General features: G+C 72.0%; 1 protein-coding gene across 2 annotated transcripts in view; it reads left to right on the top strand.

Annotated features, from left to right (window-relative positions):
- Positions 1-637: 637 nt before the first annotated feature.
- The window catches only part of PWWP2A (PWWP domain containing 2A), a 31128-nt gene continuing 30353 nt past the window's right edge, over positions 638-1412 (top strand). For both annotated transcript variants that reach the window (XM_010579107.1, XM_010579106.1), the window contains exon 1: positions 638-1354. In XM_010579107.1, the coding sequence (XP_010577409.1) occupies positions 660-1354 (695 nt within the window). In that variant the 5' untranslated portion in view covers positions 638-659. The remainder of the gene's footprint in view (positions 1355-1412) is intronic.

Here is a 1412-nt window from a genome sequence, read left to right as displayed (position 1 = left end):
CGCTCACCCCCCCTCCCCTCAGCAAGGGCCCCGTTCGCCCCCACAGCACGGGGGCAGGTAGCGCCACAGACCGGTAGCACCCCCCACCTGCACACGCGCGGCGGCGAGCGCGGCGCCGTACAAGCCGGGAGGCAGACGGCCTCTCCCCCGCGGGGGTGCCGCTCCAGGGCCGCGCTAACCCGCCCTCAGGGCCGCCCTCCTGCCCTCGCCATCTTCCCTCGCGCCCTCTCCCGCCCGCCCGCAGCGCGCATGCCGGCCACCGCGCGGCTCCTGCCTCGCGCCCCCTCCCCCGACGGACGTTCGGCGCCGCCAATTACCAGCCTCCCGCGGGAGCGGCTCCTCCTTCCACCAATGAGATGGCGGAGCAGCCCTAGGGGCCCAACCCCTCTAATCTGTAACGGCCTGTAAAGCACTAAGCCACACCCTTTCTTCCTCTTTCTGACTCTTCATTGAATGAAGTCCCCGCTGGCCAACGAGAAGTTCCCGCTGGGCTTGACGGACTGCTCCGCTCTCCAGTAGAAGTAGAAAACCGCACCGCGCCCACCAATAGGCTGCCGGACGCGCGCCTAGGGGGCGGGCTCTCCCTCCCAGGCGGGCGGGGAAGGCCGTGGTTATCGATCCCGCTGCTGGAGGGAGGCGGCGGTGAAGCAGCAGAGAAAATGGCGGCCATGGCTGCGGAGGCGGCAGCGACTGCAGCGGTGCCGGGCGATGGGGGGGCTGGCGAAGCTGAGCCCGAGATGGAGCCTATCCCGGGCAGCGAGGCCGGCGCGGACCCTCTCCCTGCCGTCACCGAGGCCGTGGAGTCGGTGGTGCCTGATGGGGAGGAGGCCGACGGGGGGAAGGTTGCTCCCGGCGAGGCCGAGGAGCCGCCGCCTGTGCAGCTCGCCCGGAGCCCGGCCGGGACTCGGGAGCCGGAAGCCGAGAGGACGGAGAAGCTGCCGCCCTCCAGCCCGGAGGAGGTGGGCTCGCCCCAGGCCGAGCAGCGGGGAGCGCCTAGCCCGGAGTCCGAGGAGGAGCCGCAGCCCTGCCTGCCGCCTGCTGGGCACCCTCAACTTCCCGAGGAGGAGCCGCAGCCCTGCCCGCCGGCTACTGGGGGCTCCGCCGAGCCGGAGTCCGAGCCCGGGGAGGAGCCGTCCCCGCCGGAGGAGGAGGAGCCGGATGCTGCTGATGCCGCCGCTGTCGAGCCCAAGTCCCCGGTGCCCGTGGCTCTGGCCGGAGGGGAGGCGGAGGCTCCGCTGCTGCCGGGCTCCGAGGTGCGGGTCACCCTGGATCACATCATCGAGGACGCCCTGGTGGTCTCGTTCCGGCTGGGAGAGAAGCTTTTTTCTGGGGTCCTCATGGACCTCTCTAAAAGGTGAGACCTCACGGGGGAGCCGTCCCGAGCCCCCCCCGCCCCCCCTCCAACGCAGTGA

Source organism: Haliaeetus leucocephalus, unplaced genomic scaffold (assembly GCF_000737465.1).
Source record: "Haliaeetus leucocephalus isolate CR32 unplaced genomic scaffold, Haliaeetus_leucocephalus-4.0 Scaffold656, whole genome shotgun sequence".
NCBI classification, from domain to species: domain Eukaryota; kingdom Metazoa; phylum Chordata; class Aves; order Accipitriformes; family Accipitridae; genus Haliaeetus; species Haliaeetus leucocephalus.
The sequence above is the reverse complement of the archived record's forward strand: the minus strand, read 5'-3'. Positions and strand labels throughout refer to the sequence as shown.